General features: G+C 48.3%; 15 protein-coding genes and 1 non-coding gene across 16 annotated transcripts; 12 read left to right on the top strand and 4 right to left on the bottom strand.

Moving 5' to 3' along the window:
- Positions 1-221: 221 nt before the first annotated feature.
- Positions 222-2,120, top strand: ECM38 (gamma-glutamyltransferase; the record flags this gene model as incomplete). The annotated part of the gene is made up of 1 exon (XM_037285788.1): positions 222-2,120. The coding sequence occupies one exon, from the start codon at positions 222-224 to the stop codon at positions 2,118-2,120; it is 1,899 nt and encodes a 632-aa protein (XP_037141684.1).
- A 189-nt stretch (positions 2,121-2,309) lies between these two features.
- Positions 2,310-5,558, top strand: MSB1 (Msb1p; the record flags this gene model as incomplete). Its single annotated transcript, XM_037285787.1, has 1 exon — positions 2,310-5,558. One exon carries the CDS (start codon positions 2,310-2,312, stop codon positions 5,556-5,558), a length of 3,249 nt encoding a protein of 1,082 aa, XP_037141683.1.
- A 105-nt stretch (positions 5,559-5,663) lies between these two features.
- Positions 5,664-5,948, top strand: IES4 (Ies4p; the record flags this gene model as incomplete). The annotated part of the gene is made up of 1 exon (XM_037285786.1): positions 5,664-5,948. The coding sequence occupies one exon, from the start codon at positions 5,664-5,666 to the stop codon at positions 5,946-5,948; it is 285 nt and encodes a 94-aa protein (XP_037141682.1).
- Positions 5,949-6,426: 478 nt separating this feature from the next.
- Positions 6,427-7,758, top strand: EXG1 (glucan 1,3-beta-glucosidase; the record flags this gene model as incomplete). The annotated part of the gene is made up of 1 exon (XM_037285785.1): positions 6,427-7,758. The coding sequence occupies one exon, from the start codon at positions 6,427-6,429 to the stop codon at positions 7,756-7,758; it is 1,332 nt and encodes a 443-aa protein (XP_037141681.1).
- A 204-nt stretch (positions 7,759-7,962) lies between these two features.
- ULS1 (translocase ULS1) lies at positions 7,963-11,652 on the top strand (the record flags this gene model as incomplete). Its single annotated transcript, XM_037285784.1, has 1 exon — positions 7,963-11,652. One exon carries the CDS (start codon positions 7,963-7,965, stop codon positions 11,650-11,652), a length of 3,690 nt encoding a protein of 1,229 aa, XP_037141680.1.
- A 266-nt stretch (positions 11,653-11,918) lies between these two features.
- Positions 11,919-12,662, top strand: HRI1 (Hri1p; the record flags this gene model as incomplete). Its single annotated transcript, XM_037285783.1, has 1 exon — positions 11,919-12,662. One exon carries the CDS (start codon positions 11,919-11,921, stop codon positions 12,660-12,662), a length of 744 nt encoding a protein of 247 aa, XP_037141679.1.
- Positions 12,663-12,929: 267 nt separating this feature from the next.
- Positions 12,930-13,001, top strand: HG536_0Htrna10E. Its single transcript has one exon. It is a non-coding gene; the product is annotated as a tRNA-Glu (tRNA).
- Positions 13,002-13,289: 288 nt separating this feature from the next.
- Positions 13,290-13,700, top strand: HG536_0H03800 (cornichon family protein; the record flags this gene model as incomplete). The annotated part of the gene is made up of 1 exon (XM_037285782.1): positions 13,290-13,700. The coding sequence occupies one exon, from the start codon at positions 13,290-13,292 to the stop codon at positions 13,698-13,700; it is 411 nt and encodes a 136-aa protein (XP_037141678.1).
- A 49-nt stretch (positions 13,701-13,749) lies between these two features.
- On the bottom strand, positions 13,750-14,661 carry AME1 (Ame1p; the record flags this gene model as incomplete). Its single annotated transcript, XM_037285781.1, has 1 exon — positions 13,750-14,661. One exon carries the CDS (start codon positions 14,659-14,661, stop codon positions 13,750-13,752), a length of 912 nt encoding a protein of 303 aa, XP_037141677.1.
- A 569-nt stretch (positions 14,662-15,230) lies between these two features.
- Positions 15,231-17,108, top strand: NGR1 (Ngr1p; the record flags this gene model as incomplete). The annotated part of the gene is made up of 1 exon (XM_037285780.1): positions 15,231-17,108. One exon carries the CDS (start codon positions 15,231-15,233, stop codon positions 17,106-17,108), a length of 1,878 nt encoding a protein of 625 aa, XP_037141676.1.
- A 143-nt stretch (positions 17,109-17,251) lies between these two features.
- Positions 17,252-18,070, top strand: MET8 (bifunctional precorrin-2 dehydrogenase/sirohydrochlorin ferrochelatase MET8; the record flags this gene model as incomplete). The annotated part of the gene is made up of 1 exon (XM_037285779.1): positions 17,252-18,070. One exon carries the CDS (start codon positions 17,252-17,254, stop codon positions 18,068-18,070), a length of 819 nt encoding a protein of 272 aa, XP_037141675.1.
- Positions 18,071-18,168: 98 nt separating this feature from the next.
- OLE1 (stearoyl-CoA 9-desaturase) lies at positions 18,169-19,623 on the bottom strand (the record flags this gene model as incomplete). Its single annotated transcript, XM_037285778.1, has 1 exon — positions 18,169-19,623. The coding sequence occupies one exon, from the start codon at positions 19,621-19,623 to the stop codon at positions 18,169-18,171; it is 1,455 nt and encodes a 484-aa protein (XP_037141674.1).
- A 513-nt stretch (positions 19,624-20,136) lies between these two features.
- HG536_0H03750 (uncharacterized protein) lies at positions 20,137-21,657 on the top strand (the record flags this gene model as incomplete). Its single annotated transcript, XM_037285777.1, has 1 exon — positions 20,137-21,657. The coding sequence occupies one exon, from the start codon at positions 20,137-20,139 to the stop codon at positions 21,655-21,657; it is 1,521 nt and encodes a 506-aa protein (XP_037141673.1).
- A 150-nt stretch (positions 21,658-21,807) lies between these two features.
- GEP7 (Gep7p) lies at positions 21,808-22,548 on the top strand (the record flags this gene model as incomplete). Its single annotated transcript, XM_037285776.1, has 1 exon — positions 21,808-22,548. The coding sequence occupies one exon, from the start codon at positions 21,808-21,810 to the stop codon at positions 22,546-22,548; it is 741 nt and encodes a 246-aa protein (XP_037141672.1).
- Positions 22,549-22,636: 88 nt separating this feature from the next.
- Positions 22,637-23,092, bottom strand: RAD6 (E2 ubiquitin-conjugating protein RAD6; the record flags this gene model as incomplete). Its single annotated transcript, XM_037285775.1, has 1 exon — positions 22,637-23,092. One exon carries the CDS (start codon positions 23,090-23,092, stop codon positions 22,637-22,639), a length of 456 nt encoding a protein of 151 aa, XP_037141671.1.
- Positions 23,093-23,437: 345 nt separating this feature from the next.
- On the bottom strand, positions 23,438-24,901 carry PKP2 (protein kinase PKP2; the record flags this gene model as incomplete). The annotated part of the gene is made up of 1 exon (XM_037285774.1): positions 23,438-24,901. One exon carries the CDS (start codon positions 24,899-24,901, stop codon positions 23,438-23,440), a length of 1,464 nt encoding a protein of 487 aa, XP_037141670.1.
- Positions 24,902-25,627: the final 726 nt, after the last annotated feature.

The raw sequence follows: 25,627 nt of genomic DNA, 5'->3' as shown, positions 1-25,627 counted from the left end.
TTCGTCGAGCCGCATTTTAATCGACGATTTTTCAGATTTGTCAGAGTCCGCGCTATCGCCGTATCTCGTTTTTCGACCTAGATAAGCACAATTGTAATCTATACATACAAAACGTTAAATCATGGAAGACTCTTCAAGATCAAGTTCAAAGTGGTTTAAACCTATTGAGAGTTGGCCTAGTGGGGATATTAATTACACTTGGATAAAAAACACAAACAGCGATGCAATCACCGAGCTCTGGCGGCAAATTCCTGCATCGGCGCATAGCTGCCGTAATATTATCATTAATTTCCATCCTATCTGTGGCACAGTCACATCCAGTTACCAACTTTGTCCCTGTACGACCAGATTTTGGATCTTTTGAGAAGCTAGACTCTGGTCATAACATCGAGATCGACCCGCTAAGGCGAGAACCGACACTTAATCCAGATAAAGATCTACTCAAAATTGGCAGACATGGAGGTATCAGCTCTGATTTGCAGCTGTGCAGCAATCTGACTATCGAAAAGGTGCTACAGAAATTTCCGGGTTCAAATGCTGCGGATGCTGCCGTGACGCAGGCACTGTGTATTGGGATGATAAACTTCTTCAATAGCGGAGTGGGAGGTGGTGGATATGCTGTTTTCTCTGGAAAACAGGAAAAAGACCACTTATTCGTCGACTTCAGGGAGCAGGCGCCTGCGGGATCTCACAAACAAATGTTTGACGAGTGTCCTGACTGCTCGAAGGTTGGAGGCCTAGCAGTGGGTGTCCCAGGGGAATTGAAGGGTTTGTACGAGTTGCACAAGTCTAGAGGAAGTGGTCAGGTCGCATGGGCCGATCTGGTGACTCCTGTGGCAGAGCTTGGGTACGAGGGTTGGGAAATTGGCGCGGCGCTGGGTGCTTCCTTGGAGAAGTACGAGCCTTTACTGCTGCAAATGACCGAAGACTGGTCCTTTGTAATCAACAGCACCGGTAATGGCGTGAAAAAGGCCGGTGATTGGATTCAGAGACCCGCGCTGTCTGACACTTTAATGGAACTAGCAAAGAACGGTTCTGCAGAACCGTTCTACGATCCAAATCACTGGGTCGCTAGATCGATTGTTAAAAGTATCGGTAAGCATGGCGGCATACTAACAAAAGAAGACTTAGCCAACTATACTGTGTCTGCAGGTAAGCCGTTGTCTCTCAAAATAAGATCCGGATACCAGTATGCTCCTAATAACGATCTGACAGTATTAACCAGTAGTGGATCGAGCTCAGGGGCCGCTTTGATTTCAGCCCTCTCAATCATGGATCAAATGGAAACTGTAGAAGGTGGGGATTATATGCCTCTCACGTCTTTCCAGTTGATTGAAGCGATGAAATGGATGGGGAGCGCCCGTAGCAGACTCGGAGACTACGATGGAGACGAAATTCCGGCACACATCAAGGAAGTGCTGGGAAAAGAATGGATAGACAATGCTGCTGGGAAAATCAAGCAAAATTGTCTGAGATCAGAGCCCAAGACTTTCGAGAATTGGACCTGGTATAACCCAGCGTATGAAATCAATGAGCCGCATGGAACAGCCCACTTTAGTATTGTTGACGGTCTAGGCAATGCCGTCTCCCTTACGACCACGATTAATCTACTGTTTGGCTCGCTAGTGCACGATCCGGTTACTGGAGTGATATTCAACAATGAAATGGATGATTTCTCGCAACCACACAGATCTAACAGTTTCGGACTCGCCGCATCTATCTACAACTACCCTTCACCAGGAAGAAGACCGCTATCTTCTGCGGTTCCCTCGATTATCTTGAACGAATTGGGAATACCTGACCTGGTGGTGGGCGCTTCAGGCGGCTCGACTATCACGACCAGCGTGCTACAAGCAATCGTGAGGAGCTATTGGTACAATATGCCGCTTCTAGAAACCATCGCCTATCCTCGAGTGCACCACCAACTCCTGCCCGATGTACTCGAGGTAGAAAACTATTCGATGGTTGGTAAGTCAGCAGTAGGCTCTTTCAACAAGATGGGTTACAGCACCCAGGAGAGGGGTCCAAGAAGCGTTGTCAACGCAATTCGGTATTTCAACGGGGATTGGCATGCCGTAAGCGACTATTGGAGGAAAAGAGGCGTATCATCCGTGTATTAATGGATGTTTACAGACCTTGAACAGATACTTTATATAGTCTGCCTTATAGCGTACATAGCTAATGAAACTTTCTATGCGGGCATCTTTAAAGACACGAATGTTTCAAAATTTTTAAATCAGTATTTCTCGTAAACATCGTCAACCATAAGGCAAGCGGAAGTCCTATACGAATGGAACCGTGTCCTAAGAATGGGCATAACTAATGCAACTGCTTCAAAACCTTTGCCAACGCCACCTCCAGAGGCTAACCTCAATAAAGAGCCTTCAAGCTCATCACCGAAGCGAAATGACAACGCAGAGCCAGCAAGACCTTCAATGAACCTTCGCAAAGGGCACGGAGATGAAGATTATCAAGAGGACGAGGAGTTTGAGTTTTTTCAATCTTTTGATCGTGAGAAGGTAAAAGATGTAATACATGCGATAACAGCTGGACTGAAAGACAAGGGCGCTGATGTGGAATACCTGATGATCCCTTTCAGGCCGCAACAGACGAACGAGAAGCTACTGAGACTTTTAAATAGCTTGTTTCCGATGGGTAATGGTCAACCTGTGGCGGAAAAACAGAGAATAAGAATTGTGCAGAAGACTGAGCCATTGACACTCTTCCAGGGATTGACATATCTATGGTGTCGACTACCTGATGGTGAAGTCATCGGATGGAAGGCATACCTACAGTTTAAGGCCAGAGAGAAGGAGAAAAACTACCCTACAAGAGGATTCTTGGAGCTTATGCCTCAGTGTTTATCATCACCAAGTCATGCTTCGATCGTTTACGATTTCTTTGACCTGATCGTGTCTCTGGCATCGAATTCTCGGGTTAATAAGATGAGCGCTCGGAAGATATCCAAGATGTGTGCAATATGGGCATTTGGTAAGCCATTGGAAGCGACTGGTAATTCACTTGATTATGATTTCACAAATACATCTGAATCACCGAACAACTCATTTCAGGACGGCTTGAACGATTGGATACCGGCTACGGACGCAATGTTTCATCTTCTTTTAGCTTTTCTGAAGAGCTTTGTACCGCAGGACCTGGAGAGTGCTCAACTACCATCCACGTTGAAAAGCCTCTTGTTCAATAACGAATATCCGCCCAAGGGATCTACAGCATATTCCTCTCAAACTGTATTAACGATCCCATTGGTGACATTGCATACTGACAGATTTTCAAGAAAGCCATGGGAACTGTTGGAACGTTGTGGCGAGTTACTTGACTTTTCGAAGTACGATGCCTTCCAAGCAAGGGAAGATTATGCCCTTCTGAAGTCACTGTTCAAAAAGAGCAATCAAGTCGAAGGCATAAGCCGAAAGATGTCTCAGGAATCTCGTAGACTGATGAAACTAATGTCAACGAAACACTCAACTTTTCAAGCGGGCTGGTCAAAAAGAAAGTGTCTACCTAATGAAGCTAAACTTCCAGAAAGCATCGAAGTCAAAAGGGTTGATATAGATGATTTTTTTATCTGGGCATGGTTATCTACTCTCTCATACGAGCAAACATCTTCAAAAAGGAACTTATTTGGCCGGTCTTTGATATTAGAGTTTGAGTTCGATGGATTTAAGAAGTGGGTCCTATTTCAAGAATGTGACATAACTTTAGAATCTCGCAAGCATCAGAGGCAGCGAGATATAGAAGGTCTGGTTCCTCACTCTGAGCTACCTAAGGAGCAATTGCCACAAAAGGACCAAAGGAAAGTCACGCCAGTCTACGAAAGTTTCCAAAAGAGGGTTCCATCTGCTGGATCACAATCCAGCGATAGCCCGTCTAGTGACGGTTATCACACAATCATTAGCAAGGAGTCCCTTGGTAAGAACGGATCAAAGCATAACGTGAATTTGCATGCAATTGAGCAAAAAATAGCAAAATGGAATCCTCTTAGTAAGGCAAAGAGGAAGACCTCAGGTAACGACACACTTCCATCCAAAGAGGAGAGAACAGCGGCGCCTCAAGTAAAAAAGGATTCGATTTTGATCGATCCTCATAGATCAATCTATGAACTTCCTCCCATCGAGCGCGACGTTGACGGCTTCAAAGATATTTTCGCAGATCATGGATTTGACGACGATGAGGATGCCGAGTTGGAGTCCCGCCGCACCAACATGACGCGTGAGCGATCTGCACCGGTCGCCTCAATGACCCAGACGAAAAATCGATCAGACGAAGCAATGGAGGAGCTGAAAGGTATGATGGATCAGATGATAACGGAGGATATGGCTAATTTTTCAGGCTGCGACGATCTTCCTTCAACTGCCGGCAATTCTACAAGGGAAACGTTTGACAGTCTGACAAAGTTTGATCAATACAAGCCCGCACAAGCATACACCGACACCCCAACATCCTCAGCGAGCGCTGTCCCGTCGTTGAAGCTGAATGGAAGCGTACCTTCTTTACAACCCCTAGACTCACAAGAAGACGTACAGGTGCGGGCGGATTCTCGACATCCCAGTCCGCTTGAGAAGCAGCTGCCTGAGATAAGAATCAATAACGGCTCAGGAGCGACCTCGCCAATCCGGCCCGACGTAGCAGTCCAGGGACAAGTGCTACCAACAACACCTGCCAGTCTACCAGGACAGAATGACGCCATTGGGTCTGTGGCAAGGTCGCCGCCACCGCCCGCATCACAAGAAGCAGGTGCACCACCAGCCGTTAGAAACGTACCGAGAGCACAATCGCCTCCCAGGCCGCGAGCGCCGGAGTATCCTCAAACTGCTGCGTACACGGCAAGGTCGCAGTCGCCTCCCAGAGCGCCACTCCCCCCGCCAGCAGCACAGCCGCCCGTGTACCCTCAGGCCGACAGCTACTATACCAGGTCACAGTCGCCTGCGAGACAGCCCGCGCCTCGCCCACAACTTCCGCAGACCGCAGAATACACAGCAAGATCTCAAGCTGCGGGACCACTTGGGTATCCCCAGACTTCTGACTACACGGCAAGATCGCAGTCGCCTCCCAGACAACCAGCGGCGGCTGCACCACCATCAAAGCTTCCCGCTAACATATACCCGCCTCGCGCCCAGATCACCCAGTACCCCGGCAGCGGCTACCCACCGTACACTCGCCCGCAGGACCAATTTCCCGCGCAACCGCCGGTCGCCTACGGACATCGTTCTCCCGAGCTGAGAGGCGGCCCATACCAAGCCCCAGCCGAGACACCTTACGCCGTAGACCATCCGCCAAGGGCTCACCACTACCAACTCCCACCGCCAAACGGTGACTACGCACGATATCAGCAGCCGCCACACCCAAGACAGCACCAGTACCCCACGGGCCCGACCAGATCCCCCCAAACGCAAGCAAGAACTCAATTCTACGGTCACGTGGACCCTTCTACCACTTCGCGGATACCCGGCGCGAAGCTGCACGGTGGCCACATCAACCGGCAGCAGGACAGAAAGAAACTGCACAACAATATACGAAACGGTGACTTCGGCATATGAACTCGCAGTCAAGTTATACGAGCAGGCGTCCATTTTTTTCCACTTGAATCCGCCGCAAGTCTCGCAACGTCCCATCTAGAATACCTGGATAAGAAACCAACCGAGATGTCGCAGAGCGCAACCACCAACACTACAACCAACAACTCGCAACCCTCAGCCTCGCCGGAAAACAAGAACAAGACCACTACTGCCGCCGGCAAGGACGAAGCAAAGAAGAAAACGTTCTCTACAAAACCCGTCATACCATGGGACCATGAACCCCACAGCGTAAACGTCAAGTCCTTTGTCGGTTACGACATCCAGTTCACCGGCTGGACAAGAAGAGACATCCGGGCGAAGCGATGCGAGGAAGCGGCGGCAGCAGACGCACGTGACGCTGAAAACGAGTAGGAAAGACGGACCCAGACGCGACGCGTCGCGTCGCGTCCAGATCGGGAGATCCCGCATCTGTGATTTTCGCGTCGCTCGATGCGACTAGCCATGCGATTTTCGCTGCGAACGGGGCCACGGCTGCGGACTCTTCTGCGTTCGAGCGCGTCGTATCTTATTGTTTCCAACAGCAGCACGCAGCAGCAAGGAATCGCCGCAGCACCGTATAGGCCGTCATCTCGCATTGCCCAATAACTACCCTCTATATATGATATATGATTGCATGGGTTATTTATGTGGACTTCTGCTGGTCTTTTTGCTTGCTTCTTTGTATTACTTGCTTGAAACATTCCTGTAAATCGTTTGAGTTTTTGTGCTTTGTATATATATATATATATATATTTATGTACAGAATAGAATCGTGAGCTATTCCTTATTTAGTTCAGTTACTGTAATCGCTGTCAGCATTTGTATCTGGCTACTATACTCGCTCGCTCAAATGCTCTTGCAATCGCTTCTGCTGTCGGTTGTATCGCTAGGTTTAGTGCTGGGATCTCCGATCCCAGCCAAGTCACCTCATTCGGTGCAGTTTCTTACCGATCGAAATGAGAAGAGGTTTTTCGACTACGGAGCCATTCAATATTCGGAACCGATTCGTGGAGTGAATATTGGTGGTTGGCTGGTCTTGGAACCGTACATTACGCCCTCTTTGTTTGAAACTTTCCGCACAAACGCTAACAGTGACGAAGGGATCCCTGTAGATGAGTACCATTTTGCGCAGGCGCTGGGTAAGGAGGTTGCTTCGAGTCGTTTGGAGGCACATTGGTCGAGCTTTTACACGGAGACAGACTTCCAGAATATCGCTAATCTGGGGTTCAATCTGGTCAGAATTCCAATTGGGTACTGGGCGTATGAGTTGCTCGACAGCGATCCATACGTGAAAGGCAGTCAGGCGGAGTACTTGGACAAGGCGATCGGGTGGGCTTCCAAGTACGGTCTGAAGGTTTGGGTCGATCTTCACGGGGCTGCAGGCTCCCAGAACGGGTTCGACAACTCCGGTTTGAGAGACTCGTGGGCTTTCCTAGAAGACAGCAACTTAGCAGTGACCACCAAAGTCGTTAACTATCTGTTGGAGAAATATTCTCAGGATGAATATCTGGACACTGTGATCGGTGTTGAGTTGATTAACGAACCATTGGGCCCCGTTCTCGACATGCAAAAACTGAAGCAAAACTTCTACACACCAGCCTACAACTATCTGAGGAACACTCTGCAGAGAAATCAAATTATTGTTATCCACGACGCCTTCCAGCCGTTCAACTACTGGGACAATTTCCTAACGGCTGACTCCGGCGCTTGGGGCGTCGTTGTTGACCACCACCACTACCAGGTCTTCTCCAGTGGGGAGTTGCAAAGATCTATCGACGAGCACGTCGCGGTCGCGTGCTCCTGGGGTCAGGGTGCCCTAACGGAGGCTCACTGGACCGTGTGTGGTGAATTCGCGGCCGCTTTGACCGACTGTACCAAGTGGATCAACGGCGTTGGTTACGGGGCTCGTTACGATGGTTCGTTCAACAAGGGCAACGAGCATTCCAGCTACATTGGTTCCTGTCAAAACAACGAAGACATTAGCTCTTGGTCCGATCAGAGAAAGCAAAACACAAGGAGATACGTCGAAGCCCAATTGGATGCTTTTGAAAAGAGAGGTGGCTGGATCATCTGGTGTTACAAGACCGAATCCACTATCGAATGGGATTTGCAAAGATTAACCTACCACGGATTGTTCCCACAACCTTTGACCGACAGGAAATATCCAGGGCAATGTAAATAAGGTGAAGATCTAGTCTCACGACTTGTCAGTTCTCAGTTTCATTCTTTTCAGTTCTTTAGGCATTCATTTAGTATAAATAAAAGATACACATATTATGACCTGGTCTTAAAGCCGTTCGCGCAAGGTGATTTAACCAGTCTTCGACTATAAAGAAACACACAAGACAACACAGAAAGTGATCTGATTTGACCGAGTAGCTCCGTGATGGAAGTTGCAGACGTGCCGACCATTGATTTGACTTTAGACGATGTCGATGCGGGTTCTAAGAAGAGTGCTATTGCCGCTTCATCGCAAAGGCTTCCCAGTTTGAAGGACTCGCCGAAGATACGACATGACTTTAGTTCACCTCTCAAGAGCTCCATGCAGGCCGCCCCAGCCGGTTCCAAGAGACAAGTTGAGCATCTGGAGCTTGACGACGAACCGAATAAGAGACCCAATCCCGGCCGTGAAGTTATAACGTTGATTGACGATGAGAAGGGGAACAATGAAATGGATCCGCAAAGCAAGGAAATCTTCTTTAGAGATAGTTCAAAGTCGTTACAAGCGAACAGTGCTATTTTCAAGTCATTACAAGCGAATAGTGCTATCTTGCAGAAGAAATTGGTCAAGAGAGAGGAGGAGTTTTCGGATGCCAAGAGGAAGTGGTCGTTACTCGATAAGTCGATAAACAATGGCGGTGAGCAGTTGAGCAGGACGCAGCAGATCCTGTTGGAAGAGGCTAGACTCTCTATGGAGCGCCTGGATAGAAAGAGGCAAGTTACCAGATCGAAGCTGGAGGATGTGAAAAGAAGAATGCATGATTTTGCCAATAAATGGAACGCTTTTGTATCCAGCCATAGTGTCGAGTTAAATCAAACCCGGGTAGATGGTGAGGAGGGTGAAATCTACGTGAAAGAAAGACAGAATTTGCTTGCACAAAAGGAGAGGATCGGGAATATGGCGAAAAGCGGGTCCATAGACCATGCATCGTATTTAAAAATGAGTCTGGAACTGGACAAGAAACTTAATGCATTGAAGCTCGAAAGATTATCCAGGGAGGGGTCTCCAAGAATTTCCATGCCAGCAACCGAGAAGAAAGACCTGTTTGCGGCGTCCTTAGAAACAGCCAAACAATTGTTGGCGGAAAACACTTCAAGAACGGAGTTGACAAAAAGGACCCTATATCAGCAGCTTGATTTAATAAGGCGATATAGGGACCATTTCCAAATGGGCAAGACATCCAATATATCAATGAGAAATACCTGTCGTGATGCTGCGGAGATGCTTTTCCAAAATGGCGTCAAGATGCCATTGGTCTACGACACTTTGCAAGATTTTGGAATCCAATTTAGGAACCGAAACATTTTGAAGGTAGATAGAAGGGCTCAGTTTTACAAGAGCTTGGAAGTTGCTAGAGAACTGGTCAAAAACTCAAACAGAAACTTCTCGATAAAATCGCGAATCATTGATTCCCTGAATCTGCTTCAAGACTTGAGACAATTCGTTGATTCAGGCATGCCGCCCTCAACTGCTTTCAAGCAGAAAGTAGCAGCGACTGTTGTGGAGCTGAAAGAGCAAGGTTTGCGAATGGATAAGCTTTACGAAAATCTCAAAAATTATGGCATAGTAACTACTCGAAGTGAACTTGATCTCTTACCAAAATTGCAGCATGATAAAGAGGAAGCGTTCATCGATGCACAAGAAACCGTCGATGCTTACGCAATTATGGAACCGCAGAGTTACTCACGTTCAAGCAATTTCCAGGTTGCTAATGTATACTCTGCAGATGATCAAGAGCAAATTAGATCACTGCTAGAAAACATCAAACAAGATGAGGATGAAATCGAAGGCGAGACTCTCACACCTGAAGAACTGACTGTAAATTTGTTAAAGCATCAAAGGATCGGGTTGAAATGGCTCTTGAATGTAGAAAACTCTAGGAAAAAGGGAGGTATCTTGGCGGATGACATGGGACTAGGTAAAACTGTCCAGGCGATAGCATTGATGCTTGCTCATCGATCGAAAAATGAAGCTTGCAAGACCAGCCTCATTGTCGCACCAGTCTCCGTGCTGCGTTCCTGGCAAGGTGAAATCGAAACCAAAATAAAAAAGACTGCAAACTTCAAAAGTTACATCTATGGTGGGGCAGGTGGTAATAAATCTAATGACTGGAATACTCTAGCCAAATATGACGCTATCCTAGTATCCTACCAAACTTTGGCTATTGAGTTTAAGAGACATTGGCCTCTGCAGTTGAGTGAGATCGGTAAGGACTATCCTACTATTGAGAATATTGAAGCAATGAACTCCCTAAAGCAACGAAATGAATATTGGTCGCCCTTCTTTCGGAATGAGAGTACATTTTATAGAGTCATTCTTGATGAGGGTCAAAACATCAAGAATAAAAACACCAAGGCGGCCAAAGCATGTTGCACAGTTTCTTCAAAATATAGATGGATACTTTCCGGAACGCCCATACAAAACAATATGAGCGAACTATATTCGTTGATAAGATTCCTAAGAATCCCACCGTACCACCGGGAGGAACGCTTCAACGCCGATATTGGCAGGCCACTCAGTAATAATCGGAATAATGATTATGATAGCGAAGACCGCAAACGAACCATGAAGAAAGTCAGAGTCCTTTTGAAAGCAATTATGCTGCGTCGGTCGAAAACAGACAAGATTGATGGCAAAGGAATTTTAGAGCTGCCTGCAAAAGATGTCGAAATCGAGGAAGCTCACTTGGAAGGCGAAGAGCAGGCTTTTTACTCTAATTTAGAGCAGAAAAACCAGAAGATTGCGAAGAGAATCTTGGAGAAAAAAGCTCGAGGAGGCTATTCTAGTGTATTGACTTTATTGTTGAGGTTGAGACAAGCATGTTGTCACCCAGAATTAGTCATTGCGGGAGAGAAGAAGGCGGAGGATACGAAAGTGGCTAACGGGAAAAGTTTTGAGAATGACTGGCTAAGACTTTATCGTCGCATTCGCGCTATGTCAAAAGATCAACAAGAAGTGGTGATCAATTCCATGGATCTCATGACTTGCTTCTGGTGCCTCGAACAGTTAGAACCGGAATCATCTAGTGTTCTAACTGGTTGTGGCCATCTTCTGTGCGAAGCGTGCGTCGAACCATTTGTCGATGAAGCGGCCGGTCTTCCTAATGCACTACATACAGAGAAGGGTATCCTGCGCCTGCCTTGCAAGAAATGTCAGAACCGAACTTTGGAAACGGAGATTGTTTCATATAGACTGTATGATCAGGTAATAAACCAGTCATTTACCGAGCAAATGCTTTTCGCTGAATACCAAGGAGAGATGATGCGACAGAAGAGTAAGGCTCGAAACGTCTACTTCCCAGATCTTAAGACTTTGAAACCTTCGACCAAAATGCGCCAATGCATCGATGTCATCCAGAAGGTAATGGAAAAGTCAGACATGGAAAAGATACTAGTCTTTTCACAGTTTACCACCTTTTTTGATCTTTTCGAGCACTTTTTGACCGAGTTGAAGGTGCCCTTCCTCAGATACACAGGAGATATGAATGCCCAACAGAGATCTGATGTTATTAACAGGTTCTACCGAGAAAAAGACAAAAGGGTTCTATTAATTTCGATGAAAGCCGGTAATTCGGGTTTAACTTTGACCTGTGCCAATCATGTAGTCATCGTCGATCCATTTTGGAACCCATATGTTGAAGAGCAAGCGCAGGACCGATGCCATAGAATTAGTCAAACAAAGGAAGTTCATGTGCACAAACTTTTCATCAAGAATAGCGTCGAAGATAGGATCGCCGAGCTTCAGAAAAGAAAGAGGGAGATGGTCGATGCTGCGATGGATGCTAGCAACATGGATTCGGTCAATAGACTTGGTGCTCGCGAACTTGGATTCCTTTTCGGTTTGAACACACTTTAATAAGACGACGTGGTCCGTAAACTTCTCACGGCAACAAGCCACAGATGTATATACGTCTACAAAGCAAGTAGTTGGATGCGGGCCATCCATTTTAATCTCAAATCGCCCTCTGAGCGATGCTCTTCATGAGTCATCTAACTCTCAGATGCTCAATGTGACGAGACGGGCATCTAAAGCGCACAAGCGGTATATAACTGCCACCTTGAACGAGGATTACATCTGGTCTTGGGAAACCACTAGTAGGAAAGAGAGGTTGAATAACATCAATGCCAGACCTATTGAAGAGAGTTGCATTCCAAGTGGGCCTTGTCCCAAATGAAAGAGCTTTTGCCTTGTCATCGGTCTCGAACGATGGGCATTACATCTCGCTAAGACCATTTGTCAAGCCACAGGGTCCCTCTGAAGAAGCCTTCCCCTTTGAGTGGGCTTTTGCTGGTACAAATAAACACGTTACTGTCACTCAAGTGAAGCCAAATGTCGTCAATCAGGACTTCAACTTCTGGTTCGATGTTAACGTTTACTTGGACGCACCCAACACTCATCGCGGTGTAATCAAGACTACATGGGAAACCTGGGAGTCGGGATGCCTTGCTGAGACTGGCAGCGTGTTCCCCGAGGGCTTCAATAACGAGGGCGTCGCATTTTTTGAGTTATGGCAACCATTGGACCCAACCAAGGAAGAGCTGGTAATTAAATCCGAAAAGAATGAAGCTTCAGCAGACTCTGCCAAGTCAGTTGTGTTCAAGACCGCAGAAGGCTCTGGTTACGATGGTCTTTTGATCGTCACCGGCAAGTGGGCTCAAGGGTTCTTGAGTAAACAGAACGTTGGAAAGATTGAGGGGCTAAATTTTATCAGAGCACAAGAAACACAAACCTCGAGTGTTGCTGACGTTATCTTTCAGTATGGGCAAGAGTGTAACAAATTCCCAAGAAAATTCAACGGCGTGAAATTGGGCGACGTGATTGACGCCAATGGCTTAAAGTGGGATGTCATCGAATCATACCAATAGACTTTAATATCCTGTATACTTACTTTACATCCTTTCCCTTTTTCCCTGCTTAATCAATGCTAACTATACAAAGCTCTGAGTACTGGCTAGACAAGACTGGCGGCGACAGACCATGGTAAACTTTGACTCTGCCACAGTGCTGGCCGCAGTCGCTACCAGCTTCTGGTACAAAGCAGTCTTATAGTATCGCCTTAATAGGATGTGAAGTATCTTCCATCTCATCCGTGCAGTATCCAATTTCAATTTTCTTAATTCCCACGAATTGGATCCGATGTAGTGTAACGGCTATCACACCACGCTTTCACCGTGGAGACCGGGGTTCGACTCCCCGCATCGGAGTTTTTTTATTTTTTTGAATAACCAGTAAGTAAAGAAATCGATCACCTTGCTTCAATCAACACAAATCGCAACAACTGGCGCCTCCAGCAGCTTCATATGGCTGCGAACTCTCTTTAACAGTTGCTCGCCAGAGATGAAATATCGCTTACAACGACCGCTTAATATCGAGGGGACCGATTTTTCAAAAATTTTCTAAGTTAAATGCTAGATGATATCGGTATTTTGGTATCCTAAAAGTGGAATTGGAGCCACTATAATCTTCAAACCGGCGAAGTACGTCGACATAACATGGGTGCTTGGTTATTTATACTTGCTGTGGTGGTCAACTGTATCAACCTGTTTGGTCAAGTGCATTTTACAATTCTTTATGCGGATTTAGAAGCCGATTACATCAACCCTATTGAACTTTGCTCCAAGGTCAACAGTCTAATCACACCTGAAGCTGCCTTGCATGGACTACTTACGACGCTATTCCTTTTGAATGGGTATTGGTTCGTTTTCCTTTTGAACCTGCCAATATTGGCTTACAACGTCAACAAGATCTACAACAAGGTGCAACTGTTGGATGCCACTGAGATTTTCAGAACTTTGGGTAAGCACAAGAGGGAAAGTTTCTTGAAGCTAGGGTTCTACCTGTTGATGTTCTTCTTCTACTTGTACAGAATGATCATGGCGTTGATCTCAGAAAGTGATGATTAATAGAGGTGTCTAAGAAACTATGTAACAAAAATGAACGGATCGAAAATCATCAGGTGAACGGCTCCTGTCGGAGCTTTACGTTGATTGATTCAATCTGAGCAAGCACCCCGCTGTAGGGATTAACTATCCCGCAAAACTCGTCGACACCTTCGTTAGTGACCAACGGGGCCGGTTGGGACGGCACTGGGCGTTCCCCAGCCAACGTGGCGGTCAACTGGTTTAATTGCTCGTTCAGCCCGACCCGCTCGTTCAAGTCGGACTGCTCCTGCTGCAACTGGTACCACTCACCGCCGCATTTCAGTTCCTGTGTTTCCTTTCTTACCTGAACCAGCTCTTCGTTCAGGTCTTCCCTAGCCATAACCAGCTGTTTCAGCTGGTAGCAGAGCTCGTTATTGGACATGTTGATATCCAGGATGTCCTTAAAGTCCTTGACCAGCTGCTGCAGCACCGACTCGAAGATCCGCACATCCAGCTTGTACATCATCTTGGAGTGCTTGTCCTGGCTTGCTTCAAACTCTCTCGTCGCCTGCGGAATCAGATCGTTCTCAAAAAGGTTGCTCAACATCGAGATCAGCACGTCGATCGACGTGATCGACGTGATTGACGATGACAACTGCCGCAGCGGCATATTCTGGAAATTGTACTGGTACAGTTCATCCTCCTCAACCTCCACCTCATTGTAGCCGGGAGCATACTCGTCCAAATCATCGCGCGGAGCGTCCACAGCAGGTTCCGGCTCGGGTTCCTGAAGCGGATCCAGCCCCAAAGGCGGATCCAGCGGCCCATCCTGCAGGATTGGTTCGCCAGCCAACTCATCATCATCGTTTTCGGGCTCCGGAGTCACCTCCGGAGCCCGAATCACAGGCCAACTGCCGTCGCTCACCTGCGCAACGTGTCTGGAACGGCTCCCCCGCTGCCTATACAGAAGCTTGATACCCCTATCAGTAAGATCAGCATTCATCAGCCCTCAACGCTGGCATTAACCACTATAGCCCACTATAACGTCTGAAGTCACGTGACCACCACTAACTTAAATCAACAAGTTCCACGCCTGTTCCGCGACAGCTCGATCGCCACTCCGATTGTCCAACCCAATGCTCACCAGCGGCCAATCCTGACTACTTGACAGATCATCCTGTTAACAAAAGTTGTCTTGTTTTGTCGCTTTTATACTAAACCTTCACCTCTTTTCAATCGAGAAAAAGGGAAGGGCTACAAAGTTGAGAAATGTTACATAAAAAAGTTGATTGTGTCGAAGACTTGATCAAAAGCAGACATCGAGAAGGGTTTTCTGGTTCAGGATTGGGGTTTGACACATTCTATGGGTTATAGTGATAGCACTAAATCGATAGTTTTTGAGTGAATACTCTTTGATCATTGTTGCCGTTGGAAAGAGATCATTTGAATTTTATTTGAATTTTATTTGGTTAGGATTTTGTTTGAGTTTTGTGCTTGTTACTAATTAATTGCATTCTGGTTTAGCATTTTTGTGTTTTTCTGTTATTATTCTAGTTTTGTGTTTCTTTCAGCATGTCTGATGAGCAACCGCAGTTACGACAAGCCGGCGGTAACGGCTTGAATGCGGCAATCCCTTTGCCACCGTCGGCTACTATCGAGACGTCGGACGAACCGCCAAGAACGCTGTGGATGGGTGATTTGGACCCGTCGTTCGATGAGGTTACGATCCAGGAAATCTGGCAGCAGCTGGGAAGAAGGGTTTTCGTCAAGTTGATAAGAGCGAAGAAGAATCTGCTGATCCCGTGCAGTTCGACTGCTGCCACGTCGTCAACCAACGCGGAGGCGCCGGCTACTGGCGAGAACGTGGCCCGCGAGGGCAGTCCGACGTCGAACGAAGGCGAGTTGCCCGGCGGTCTGGAGAACGCTCAGAAGATCAACATCAACGGTGTCTCTTTCATCGATCCCGCTACTACACCGCTACACCATGCTGGGTACTGCTTTGTGGAGTTTGAGAGCCAGCAGGACGCGCAGTTTGCGCTTTCACTGAATTCGACTCCGCTTCCTAACTTCTTGTCGAAGTCTACCAACTTGCCGACTAACCCGACCGGCCAGAGGAACTTTAGACTTAACTGGGCGTCAGGCGCTACTTTGCAAAGTTCCATACCTTCGAGACCGGAGTTTTCCCTGTTCGTGGGCGATCTGTCGCCAACCGCAACGGAAGCGGATCTATTGTCGTTGTTTCAGCAGAAATTTAGGTCTGTCAAGACGGTGCGTGTGATGACCGATCCGATCACTGGGGCCTCACGTTGTTTTGGATTCGTCAGATTTGGTAATGAAGAGGAACGCCGCAGGGCATTGGTCGAGATGAATGGAGCCTGGTGTCAAGGTAGATGTCTCAGGGTGGCATATGCGACCCCAAGAAATAACATGATGTGGCACGTCCAGGCACAGCAGCAGCAGTCGTCGTCGCTGCAGCAACAACAGGCCACTCCTCTGCTAGTAAAGACTGCCAACAATATGATGACTTCAAACCAAGGTGCTTTGGGCGGCGCCAGTAACCTGTTATCGATGCCAATGAGCCAGAAAAGCTCAATCCTGCCGATTTCTTCCGGCGCAGGCTTAAATGTTGCCGATTTCTCGAGCTCTCAGGCTTACACTACGGATCCCAACAACACTACCGTGTTCATCGGTGGTTTGACACCAAAGATAAACGAAGCTCAATTGCAGGCTTTGTTTTCTCCCTTCGGTAGCATCGTCACGGTCAAGATTCCACAGGGCAAGAACTGTGGGTTCGTCAAGTACGAAAATAGGATCGATGCAGAGGCAGCGATCCAAGGTATGCAAGGGTTCATAGTGGGCGGCAACCCCATAAGACTGTCGTGGGGCCGTAGCACCGTTGGAAGTGGGCCTTCGGGCCCTGCAAACGCCAGTAACAATGGTAACCACCACAACAACAGAAAAAACGAAAAACCTACTGAATTCCAACAGATCACGGGTCATCAGTACATCAACCAACAGCATTATGGCAACGAATATCAGTATATGCCGATGAGACATACCGCTTCCGAATTAACAAAGGTTGCGCCAGGCTTGGATAGGAACCAGAACGTCAGCACGCCCTTGATGATGCCATCGCAGCAGTTGTTTACGCAAGTTCGGCAGCAGATGTGGAACAACGATACGCAGTGGAACAACGTCCCCGTCGAAGTATACAGCGAGACACCGGTGCCTAACCAACAAAACATGAACTCCATGCTACCACAGCAACAGCAGTATCAAAGACTGCAGCAATCTCAGAACCCAATGATGACTGTCCCGAACGTCGGCCCGGGGCCAGTTGGCGGCACTTTTAATATGAACATAGCACCAAACGCAGGCGGAATTTCGCTACCTAATGCAAGAGGCAACTCTAACGATGTACCGCCAATTCATCCATCGGTGTTACGCTAATCCCAGGTCTCATCTTGATCATTTCGCAATTCTTTGATTTTTATCGACTTTTTTAATCTATAGGCTTATTAATTTCATAGTTTTTGATCGTTCGAGCAAGATGGTTAGCTACTAAACCAACTAGAAGATCGAGTCCTTTCACGATGCCTGGCCAATCATTGCTACTGGCACATCGGCTCGAGGGAAAGAACGTATTGCTAGTTGGAGGTGGCGAAGTAGCGCTAACAAGATTAAAGAAGCTGATCCCTACAGGTTCTCGAGTGACATTGATTGCGCCAGAGGTGCATCCCGCCGTTTGGGAGAAATATTGCTCATTCATAGGCCCAGATGAAGCCAACAGTAGAGTGGATTTCACAGACAAGGATTGGAGAGCCAAGAATGGCATATACAGAGTGATCAAGGAAGGGTTCAAGTTTGACTACCTGGACCTGTACAGAAAGGACAATGATAGCGGATGGAGCTTGATTCTTACATGCATTCCCGACAAACCACTGAGTGAAGAGATCTATCACGAAAGTAAGAGGCGGTTTGGCTCGCAACAAACCGTGAACGTAGCAGACAACCCGCCGCTGTGCGACGTGTACTTCGGCGCCGAACTCAACTTTGGCGCTGGAGATGACAGCAGGATGCAGCTGATGATAAGTTCCAATGGGATGGGGCCAAGATTCGTGGCGTTGGTGAGAGACGAGATCAGACGAATGCTCGAGGGGATCGATTTCGAGTCCAGCTTGGACAATTTAGGTGCATTAAGACAAGCAGTACGAGGCATCGCCAGCAACGATAGTCGCGATACCAAGTACAGGATGAACTGGATGAAACGATGTACCGAGACGTTTGGTATCAAGAACTGCGAAAATCTAAACGTTGAAGAACTAACCAAACTGTTCGAGAAGATGTACAATGACGATCAGAACATGCAGTTCCCCCGAGAGGAGGAAATGTTTGAAAAATATTTGCAATAATTATATGTAACTTAATAGAAAGAGAAAGCGTTTATCATGAATCCATTTTGAAATATAAGTTAAAAAGTGCCAAGAAAAAAAGACAAAGCACCAGGCCACTATTCAGCCTTTGCGGTCTTTGCATAGATTTCACCTCTTCTCGCGGCGAACTTGATGGCAGCGTCTTCACCCTCCTTAACGACGGCCACTCTCATAGTGGCCAACACGTTATGAGCCGCGTTGGAGTGACGATACACACCACCGTTGAACGCCTTGGTAGCGTCCTTTCCAAGCGCAGCTTGCAACAAAGTCTCACCACCAGGGTGCTCGGAGATGTAACCGGAGACGTCGTGCACGATGCCAGAGATGACCACCAAACCCTTCCTCTTTTCCATTTCTCTGAGGAAGTCCTGCTTGTCCCAAACGGGCAAGTCGGTCAACTGTGGCCCCCAGTTCAACTTGGACCTCTGTCTGTCGAGCTTCTTCTGCTGCTGTTGCACTAGAGCCTGCTGGATCGCGTTGTGAGAGAACTTTTTCAAATCGTACGCCAATCCACACAGCGAACTCATGTAGATGATAATCTTTGTTGGATCGTACTGGTACCACTTGATAGCGTTTCTGTAATCCGTTGGGAACTCGTGGTGGAAGTTGTGGTAGCCCTCACCAAACGTAACCAAAGCTGTGACCCAGTTGTCACGTGGCGTCCTTCTATCGTCGAATGGCTGGTCACCGAGGTAGTGCGCCAACGAGTTGATGCAGAAAGTGGCCTGTTGGATGCAAAACACACGGATCAACCCGCCGTAGATGAACCCGCCAAGATAGTCATTGAAAAAATATCCACACACCAACGTGGGTAGAATGAACGCAGACAGCAACACGATCAGCAAGTAGTGTCTGTGTTGGAATCTCACGATCCAGTCGTCAGTCAAGTCCTCGATGTCCGCCCTCGCCTTGTACTTTGGGTTTGGCTTCAACAGCATCCACCCCATGTGCGAGAACCACAGCCCGCGGCGCGCGTCGTAAGGGTCCCGCACCGTGTCTGTGTAACGGTGGTGCAGTCTGTGCGAGTGGCCCCACCATTTGATAGAGCCCTCGACGCTGGCAGCCCCGAAGAACGCGTACCAAAGCCTCAACGGCCAGCGAGCATTGTACGACCTGTGAGACCACAATCTGTGGTAACCCGCAGTGATCGATGCGCCGCCCACAACGTAGTAAGCGATCGAAAAAGCAAGAGTCTGCCATTGCAGACGCGCCTTCCCGGAGAGCGCAAAATACCAACCAATACTGGGCAAAACCACCACCAGGATCATGTTCAGCCAGTTCAGATGCTTGTGCCAGTTATTCAACGTCCATGGCTGCTCCGAAATATGCTTGTTCTTCGCGTATTTCTCCTTCTCCTCCTGATCCCGACGTAACAAATGATCCATGTTCGAATCCTTCTCGTAGTCAACACTCACCATGTCCTTCGACCCCATCATAGAACCAAATCCATTGACAACCCGAACCGATTTCTTGTTGCAACCGGATGCCAGGATATTGGCCTGAACCAAATCGACTTCATCCATCTTAGACATCTTTGTCGTCTTGATCTTGCTCTCCAACCACTGCTCTACACCTCTATCTGGTCCCTTTCAACCACTCTCTTATATATGTATTGCCAGCCTAGTTACTCAAACCCATCAAAAACCTGGCATAGGTGCCACCTATTTCTTTTTCTTTGTTGAGGCCCGATGTTACCGCCCGCCGTAAAACAGCACGCCACCGCCGGAATCCTTGCTCGTTTCGAGGCGAGATTATCGGGGCGGTTTTCGTGGGCGGCTAAACGAGCGATCTGCCCAGTTTTTTTTTTTTTTTGGTGGGCTCGCCGTGTGGAGTGCGCGGCGACGTTTTGTTGGATTTTATTTTTTGTGTTTTTGTGTCTTGCGCCGGGTAACGGGATAGGGGTCTCGGGTGAATGGGTGTCGTGTGTCGTGATGGGAACCACAGGGTAAAGGAGGTCCAGGCTAGGTTGACCTCCTATAGAACTGGAGCAAGACGAGGAGACAGCAGGAGGAAGAGGAAGAGGAAGAAGATCAAGGTGGTTTGCTATGTCTGGTACCAGTGGGTCGAATGGTCCCAGCGGGAGTTCTTGCAGTCCCAATTTGACTGCTTCGAGACACGCGTCGATCGTGGAAATGTTGTCGACGCCCCCTCATTTGCCGCATCACCATCAGCGGCAACCGCAGCATGAACAACAGAAGGGAGAGGGAGCGGAGGGGTTGGCGAGAACGACGTCGATTGGATCTTCTCATTCGTCTGTTTCGTCGATTTCGGGATCTTCGAGAGATCACGAGACGCAGACCGGGAGCGAGTGCGAGTCGGTGGGGATGGGGCCTACGGCGTCGCAGTGTCTGTATACGGTTCACCACCAGGAGTGGCAGCACATCCGACTGTCGGAGCTGGTGGAGCAGAACAAGCTGGTGACGGTGCCCGGGTCGATGTCGGTGGAGGAGGCGTTCAATACAATGATCAGACACCATCTGACGTCGCTGCCCGTGGAGCAGTATCCCGGGGACATGAACTGTCTTACTTTCGACTACAACGATTTGAACTCGTATCTGCTGGTGGTTCTGAACAAGATACGCGTCAACGACCGCGCGATCCAGCAGGATTGTCAGAACGGCAAGCCCGTGCCGGTCGGGGAGATCGTTAAGCTGACGCCCAAGAACCCGTTTTACAAGCTGGCAGAGACGGAGAACTTGTCGACCGTGATGGGGATCCTCGGATCCGGGGTGCACAGGGTGGCCATCACCAACGTGGAGATGTCGCAGATTAAAGGCGTGCTCTCGCAACGGCGTCTCATCAGATATCTGTGGGACAACGCCAGGACGTTCCCCAGTCTGGAACCGCTGTTCAACACGTCGCTGCAGGACTTGAAGATCGGAGTGCTCAATTCGCACGCCAAGCCAACGTCGAGGCAATCACGTGTGATCTCGATCCAGGGCGATGAACCGCTTATAATGGCACTATACAAGATGTATCAGGAACGCATATCGTCGATCGCCGTGGTAGATCGGCAGGCCAATCTGATCGGTAACATTTCCGTGACAGACGTCAAGCACGTCACGAGAACCTCCCAATACCCGCTCTTGCACAAGAGTTGTCGCCATTTCATCTCCGTTATTCTAAACGTCAGGGGCCTCGAGATGGGCAAGGACTCGTTCCCGATCTTCCACGTGTATCCGACCAGCTCGCTGGCAAGAACTCTGGCCAAGTTGGTCGCTACAAAATCGCATAGACTGTGGATCGTCCAGCCCCCGGAATCGGCGTCGTCGTCCACTTCGCTCGAATCGCTGTCGCAGGGTTCTTATGCGTCACCGTCAGCAGCCGCAGGCCCCAATACCACAAACACTTCACAATCACCCATCATCTCCGCCATGGAAGACCCGCCGTCACCTCACTCCTCGGCCGTAGCATCTAACCTCTTCGAGAAGGAGTACCGCACCGGTAAGCTGATCGGAGTCGTCTCCCTGACCGATATATTAGGTCTGCTCGCGAGAAGTCAGACCGAGCATAAACAAGTCGATCCGCAAAGCGCAAGGAGACAAAGAGGTAGCGTTATAAGTTAAGTCTAAACTCTCTAATGGTTTGTCTCTGAATAGTTGATAGCCAGAATGGTCACATGACGTGCGTCTTAAGAAGGCCTGCTAGTGCTACAAGTCAAGCATACCTGGGCAACAGTTAGATCTACCAGCGATATAGTGCAATTGTATAACAGGATGTTGCGGTTGATAAGGCATCAGTCGACGAGGATTCCACCTAAATCTCTTATCATCAAGCAAAATAAGCGGTTGAATCAGAAACCAACGGGCAATTCCAACCTGATCATCTCATCGTTGCGCGATGTGGGGTCCCTGTTCCAGGCTACTTCTCATACCCAGGAGGATGACGATTTGGAGCAGCTAACGAATAGCACGTTGCTTTTGGAACGGTTGAATTCCGGTGAATTGGAAAGTTTACTCAAGAAGAAGTTCGACTTCGATGAATCGACGGGCTTGCTATCTACAAATGAGATGGTCAAGAGTTTCCCACTCCTGAAGGAAGACGAGCTGGAACTGTTGAAAAAGGCCAGCGATGTAGAAAACGAGAAGCCGTGGTCAAGCGTTCCAAATTTCATAAAGCAGGCCCAGTTCTACCTGTCGTTTGGATCCCATGGGCCAAGAGACGGAATGAGCTTCACTGTCTCCGAAAGACCGTCAGATTTCACTTTCCTTCGCAGAGCTAGGAGCGCTAGCGACCCGAGGATACCGTGTAGGAAGCTGAAGAAAAGCGAAATGGTTAATCTATACGCAGCCACTCCCGCGAGACAAGCATTCTTCGATGAAAGGACGATTGACCCGATTAGCAGACTGTTTGTCTGGTCTGCCGTAGCAGTTTCGATCGCCGTTGGATGGAAAGAATATCAAGTACGAAAGAGTGGCGAGTCGTTCGCTACCGTTGTAGATAAAAATCCCGTATAATGCCAAATTCTTTTGACTGATTATTAACATAGTGTAGTGAAGATCAGATGTTTCTTAGCTGTACATGAACTTAACGCTAGCATTTTCGTCATTCGTCATCTTCTTCTTCGTCGTCGTCGTCCATGTCGTCCATGTCGTCCTCCCACGATTTCTCTACCGTCTCTTTCACTCTCTTCACGTATTGAGACTTGTGGTCCTTGAAAAGCGTGGCAGCCTCCACGTTCGCAGGAGATGCAGGGTTAGGATCATTGAACAGACTTTGAATCGACGTAAGTATCGATGCCACATCATAAGTCGGTGTCCATCGGTTTTGCAGTATATCGAGACATATTTCGCCATTGGCGTACACGTTTGGATGGAACATTTCGCTCAGAAACTTCACATGTGGAGGCTTATTCGGATACTCTTCGTCGAATTCTAGCAGTAATCTAAAGGTACCATCCTCATACGGCGTATCCGCTGGGCCAATTATCATTGCATTCCATACCATCACGTTATCCGGTAGCGGCGACGCCGAGACCCCAGGTGGCGCATCTTCTTTCATTCGCTAAATCAGATACATTGTTAGTCGAATAATCTTAGTTAGAACAGTCGAATGACACCGTGTCGACATACTTTAAAGTCTCTCATTAACCTTCTTCTCGCAGGCGTAGACATCGTTATACGTTCCGTTCACCTCTATGTCCCGTACTGATATTTGAACTACTATTTGATACTCAGAAATCTGTTTAAAGTAGTACTAAGCTTATTTAATGGCTTGCTGTCTCTGTGATTAGCGGTGGCGATGCAAGATTCACAGCTTACATACAAAATGTCGCTATGGCTAACACATCTTCATCACGTGAAAATAGGCCGAATCATAATGGCAGCCAGATGGCTCCAAGCTGTGTTAGACCTTGTCCAGCTGCAACTTCTTGGCCGAGTGGATCAGATTACCGAGTTTCAGCACCGTGTCGGTCCCGTAGCCGGGCAGCGAGTGGAGTGTGAGATCGCCGTTCCAGTACTCGGCGTATACCTTGCACATCGCGAGGCCGATGCCCAGTTTGTAGCGATAGGACCTCTGCATCAGCTTGATGAGGGGGGTCTCGAACTTGAACTTAGCGCCTGTAAGGTTTGTGTGGCTCATGGGCTCCAGCGAAGTGTGTCGGTAGGGTCTGTTCGCCTTGTCGACTGAGATGGCGTTGTTCGTCTGGTACAAATGGTCGTAGAGAGACACGGTCTGCAGCCCCGGCAGCCTGTGAAAGTTCTCGAGAGATTCGCTCGCCCGCTCTTTGCTCTTGCCGAACGACCAGATATTCTTGTCATTGATCGGGATGCCGCCGGCCCTGTCCGAGATGCGGAAGAGGAACGACTCATCGTTCTTGACAATGGTTATGCAGATCGGCTGCGGCTTATCGAGCCCCTGCCTTATGTAGTCCTTCACGGTGGCCTCGTAGGTGTTTCTCAGTATTTCGCCCAGAAGATACTTGAGGTGGGTGGGCAGGAAGTAAAACTTTAGATCGACTTCGCCGTCAATAAACAGCTCCGGGAGCGCCATACTCTCGTAGTACATGTCCTTGATGAATTTTTCGCACGTCTTGCTGGCCTGCAGGATGTACTCTTTGGCAGAACACTCCTGGAAAATGTCACCGAGGACCAGCGTGTTCTCCTTCTTACCGCTTGAATAGTTGGACGTGATACTGATGTGCTCCTCTACGATCAGCCGCCTCGATATACGGGCCCTCAGCAGACTTGACAGCAACTCGTCCATCTTATCCTGCGGGTACAGATCCAATATGGTGCATTCCAAGGCCCCCATGACCAGGTGGGGCAGATTCAGCGAATTGAAATCTTGGAGGATCCGCCGCAAAAATGCGGCAAACTTCTCGTTATCTTCTATCGTGCGTATCGTCGGGTATTTCCTGAACCTTTCGAAGATATTGTAGTATGACTCGTAGGCCTGAACAAAATGGAAGTTGTTCACTACATGGAAGGGCAACTGCTGCAGAGAATGCAACTTATGCGCCATCCTTATCGCCAGCTCCTCCTTAACAAACTTGCCCGAGTTGATAATCTTTTGTTTCGTCAGCTGCGCAGAATCGTCGTAATACTGCGCCAATTGCATCAGCGACACCGGGTGCGGCTTCTTTCGCAGATAGTCCTCAATCAACACAGTTCGATTGTGATAGTAATGCTGTTGGTTCACATGCCGAGACCCAGTAGGGAACGCCCGCATGGTCTCCAGTACGTATGGTGCCAATTCTTCATTGATAGGCCGAATCGGTGAGTATTTGGTAAAGTTCGGTGTCTGAGATATGTCCGGGGTGTGAACCGAATGCTTCCATCGTATCGACCGCCTTAATAACTTCTTCATTGCTCTTTTGCCCAATCCGCCTCTTCGTCATAGTCAGTGCTTCTCCGGACCTTTTTTACAGTTTAAAACACCTGCGTTCGCTCGGAAGTACAGGTTCTGATGTCAAACCAACAGAAAGAACTGGCGGTGAGCTCCAGTTGCTCTTCGGCACCTTGTACTTCGGTTGTCGTGACATGTTCTAACGGAACTTCGGGCTGCTGTGTCTCGGGCACCTTGGAACGGTCGGACCAACTGCCTAAATAAAGCTCTTGAATTGACCAATATCACCGTAGATGTACTACGTCTATGTCAGAATCACGACGTCTTCCCTTGCCCGATGTCGCTTTTTAAACATCTCTGTGTTTCAGTGTTCTAAAGACACCGAACCAGCCATTCAGCAATAAAGCGCCAGCTCCAAACCACAAAAGTTCTCCTTCTCAATTGAACGATTTGGATCAAATGCTGGCTTTCATCTCCTGTTGCCAGACCTCGGTGGCGCCGCAGCCGCCGGACTTTCCTGACCACTTCTGGAAGGGTACGGTCAGCAACCAGTATATTCTGGCCGCTCTTTACGATGGGTGGGATCAGAGCGAACCATCGAGAGTCGCCTTATGGTCTGTTATTGGCTGTCTTAGCAGTGGTGATGGGATCGCGCGTCCTTAGCTTAAAGGAAGAGATAGGCTTCTTGAGTCCATCTTTATGCTACACGCAGCAACAGCACAGTTAATCAAGGATAAGGCTCCAGGA

Source organism: Torulaspora globosa, chromosome 8, assembly GCF_014133895.1.
Source record: "Torulaspora globosa chromosome 8, complete sequence".
Classification (NCBI taxonomy): Eukaryota; Fungi; Ascomycota; class Saccharomycetes; order Saccharomycetales; family Saccharomycetaceae; genus Torulaspora; species Torulaspora globosa.
Note: the sequence above shows the minus strand (reverse complement) of the source record. Positions and strands in the feature narration are given on the sequence as shown.